Source organism: Camellia sinensis, chromosome 1 (genome assembly GCF_055761805.1).
Source record: "Camellia sinensis isolate YWXY chromosome 1, ASM5576180v1, whole genome shotgun sequence".
NCBI classification, from domain to species: Eukaryota; Viridiplantae; Streptophyta; class Magnoliopsida; order Ericales; family Theaceae; genus Camellia; species Camellia sinensis.
In genome coordinates, this window is record NC_138961.1 from 41,542,506 (window position 1) to 41,546,407 (window position 3,902).

Sequence of the window (3,902 nt, forward strand, 5' to 3'; positions counted from 1 at the left end):
CAGATTGAGAGCATTTCCTTCTCTTTTTTTTCTTGTTGGAAAAAATAAAATTTATATTTTCACCTGGGAAAAATCCTGCTGTTTCAACCTTCATTGGAGCCCAATTTAGATGTCATTTTTCTAAACAGGATTCAAACAGGTTTGTGATTGCATTTAGCTTATTTGTATACTCTGGCTCATTAGCAAAAAAGGATACTAGTGCATCATGAGCATCACTAGACTGCACGAGCACAATGAATGCAGGAAGACAGACCCGACTGTACAACCTGCATACTCTAGGAGAACGAAAGGCATGAGCATATATGATTCTGGTTAGCAAGGAGAACCTGTGCTCAGGAGGTACATTGTAGCTCAGGAGGTACATTGTAGTCCTCAACACAGTGCCCTTACACCAGCAGCTGCATCTGTTGTTGCCTTACACCAGCAGCTGCATCCGGAATGCTGCCATAGAATGCTTCAACAGATTACAACCTTACACCAGTGGCTGTTGAATCCATGCTGTTTGTATGCTTCATATATATGCATAACTAAGATATATGCATAACTAAGAGATATGCTTCAACAGATTACATATGCTGCTGCCCAACACAGTACCAGCAACTTTATCTTACTAATGCATAAATATGAAGCTCATTCGCCTAATTCCTAATCTCTAACACAGTACGACCATCCTTATCGTAGTTATGTATGAAGCTCATTCTCCAAAGTTTCAGCAACATTTGAACAGAAAATTCAACAAAAATGAAGCAAAAACTAATCAAAAGTTCATCAACATTTGAACATAAATTTTAGCAAAAATTTAAGCAACAATTGAAACAAAATTTCAGCAACATTTCAAGTTTTGAATATTACATATCCAACAAAATGCCCTTCACAAAAATTCCAAAAACAAAATAACACTAAGATGTTCGCTTGTGATCGACATCCCCATGCCCACGGCCACAGCCACGACCACGACCACGACCGTATAGTACCTACAAAAAACAAGATATTAATATTACATCAAAGGCACCATAAATTAAAATGGAACTTTAAATGAATTAATGACAAAATCAATGAGGAAAGGTGAAAACTAAATTACTTCACTACAGGCGGGACTATTTGAAGCTTGCGAGTGATAACTACTTGCATTGTTAAGCAATGCTTGATAGGTTCCATGGACGGAATACATCGATGGCATTGAAAAATGCATATTGTGATGAAGAAAACTTGGCTGCAACAAGAGCAAACACATATCAATCTAAAATGATAATAGTCACCTACAAATCCGTACTAACACTTTTTATTAAACTAACTTACATCATAGGCGGGATACATAAATTGAGATGGAGAAGCTCTAACTTGAGGAACACTCGGCGAGATTGGAGAAAGTTGAGGAACACTTGAAAATAAAGGAGCCGACTGAGGAATTAAGGGAGGTGTTTCAGGAGCACTTGCCGGAAATAAGGGAGGACTTTGAGGAGTAACAGACATGGAAGTTTGAGAAGCATTATGTGAACTTGTTTTATTTTTCTTTGCCAACGCAAGCTCCAAACCACCTTTTGTCCGCCTTCGTCCCTTGCTAGTGCACTCTTTTCTCTTGAGTCCTTTTGCTTGGACTACATTTTTATCCGCTACACCATCCACTTCAAAGCTTTCGGGGCATGTGTTGGGGGGGCTTTCTTGTTGAATAGTATCTGAACAAGGCATATTGAATTTTGCGGTTAACATGGTTTCAATGTCTGTAATTAATTCATCCGCTTTCTCTACCGTCAAATTATATGTTTCCTCACTTTTAGAAGCTCTACACGCTACTGATCTGAATATTGCCATCAATGACCTATAACGTGAAGTTTGATGCAACCTTACATCAACCTGAATATCATGCCCACACCTATCTTTCACATTTTCAGATCTTGCTTTTTTAGTCCATCTCTTCAGAATATATTGTGAAGGAATCTCTTTCAAATTGAGTCTTTCTCTAAGGATCTTCAAACAATGACTACACAAAATGCCCTTCATTTCAAACTTCCTACAATTGCAAGTGACCGAATCATCACAGTCCTGCCTCACCTTCCTCACCTTTATACCATCACTATCAAGAACCGTATAAACGGTACTCTCACCATCATTTTCAATTTCTTCAATGTTGACTTCAAGGGACTTGACATACTCATCCTGAAATTCTTCAAAAATTTTATTTGTGTAAACAGCTGCAGCTTGCTCCATAATCTTCACTTTAATATTCACCCTGGGCAACTTTTGGCATAGAGCATATTCAGCTTGTAACTCTTTGTACCTTTTCTCAGACAGAACTCGATCAAAATGCATGAAAAATTGCATTAAGTTATGATCAGACCGAATGAAATCCTTCAAGAAAGCATTAAAGGATTCACTAAGTTGGGTGCTACTCATGCCCGCACCCCATGCATTTCTAACATATGGCCAACCCCATTTTTCCTTGACCCCAAATGTTAACTTCAACCAATGATTATCTGTTACTTCATACTTGTCAAGCATTTCCTCCCATTTTAACATAAACTCTTCCTCATCCTCAATGTCGTACATAAACGTGTATAAAACACTCTTCATCCCCTTATCCTTCATCGCCTTATCCTTGAAGATAGAATTTGCATGCCTTAATGCATTTTGCATCAAATGCCAAGTGCAAAGGCGGTGGGTTGTGTTAGGCATGACAATAGGTATGGCCTTAGCCATTGCAGCATCTTGATCCGTAAAAATTGTTTTTGGAGCCTTACTTGACATTGCCTCCAAGAATCTTCTAAAAAGCCATACGAAAGAATCGGCGGTCTCATCATACATCAAAGCTGCACCAAATACCACAGTTTCCCTATGATGGTTTAATCCAACAAAAGACGCAAATGGTCTATGTGCACTATTTAACTTGTAAGTAGTGTCGAAAGTGACAACATCACCAAATTGCCCATAATCCATGATCATCTGAGCATCGGCCCAAAATATGTTCGTAATCTGCTCCTCGTTATCTAATTGGACCGAGTAAAAAAAAGATGGATTCTCCAATGATTTGTCACGAAAATATTGCAAAATGCTACCTGCCTCCCCATATGCTAAACTGTTTTGCCTCTTCGTTCTCAAATAATTTTTTTGGTCAAGTTTTGTAAACCCAAGCGACTCCCTTCCACCAACTTCATTACCCATGAGCTCAAATGCAGCATTAAGACGGATTCCAGATCTTTCGGCTAAATCTATTTCGGTTGCCTGTGATGCAGATATCTTCCTTTGGGATGGTAACATATGCGTACATTCTGCTGGTACGAAGATATGATTATGTTGTTCAACAAAATCACTAACAAAAAATTTCTGAATATTCCTATCCCACTTAATGACAACTCGGGCTTGACAACCAGTCCTCACTTCCTGCCTAGGATTTTTTGTTAATGAATCTCGCTTGTCGACAACCCGAAATCCTTCCTTATTACAAACAAATTGCCTTGAAGTGATTTGCCCGTCTTTGCTCTTGTTTACATAACCCCTTCTAATACTAAAGCCCAACCTTCCTCCATAAGTATTATAGAAATCATATGCTTCTTGTTCTGTATCAAACGTCATGCGAACTCTAGGCTTCCAATCACACTCACCCCCGTCATTCTCATGATTGTTAGGTTCCATTTGAATGTGCCAAGTCACTTAAAAAATTAAGAAGTGCGCCATATTAGCATAAAAACTGTATACAAACTAAATAAGATAATCAACGAATAACAAATGTACCACTTGAATATATATAAAGAAACAAGGAACATTATAGATCAAGAAATGGTTTAGAAAATGCAATTAACAGTGCATGGAAAAAAAAATGAGAGAGGGCATGTCTCATGTTATTCATTTTTATTGTTGATTGGATTACAAAGTTCAAAGAGAACAGTCTCTGCAACATACTGAAC

General features: G+C 38.1%; 1 protein-coding gene across 1 annotated transcript; it reads right to left on the reverse strand.

Annotated features, from left to right (window-relative positions):
- Positions 1–899: 899 nt before the first annotated feature.
- Positions 900–3,630, reverse strand: LOC145792726 (protein FAR1-RELATED SEQUENCE 5-like). Its single transcript, XM_082874098.1, has 3 exons — positions 1,300–3,630; positions 1,082–1,213; positions 900–974 (listed from the first exon to the last, which is right to left on the reverse strand). Exons 1-3 carry the CDS (start codon positions 3,628–3,630, stop codon positions 900–902), a joined length of 2,538 nt encoding a protein of 845 aa, XP_082730224.1.
- Between the last annotated feature and the right edge of the window lie 272 nt (positions 3,631–3,902).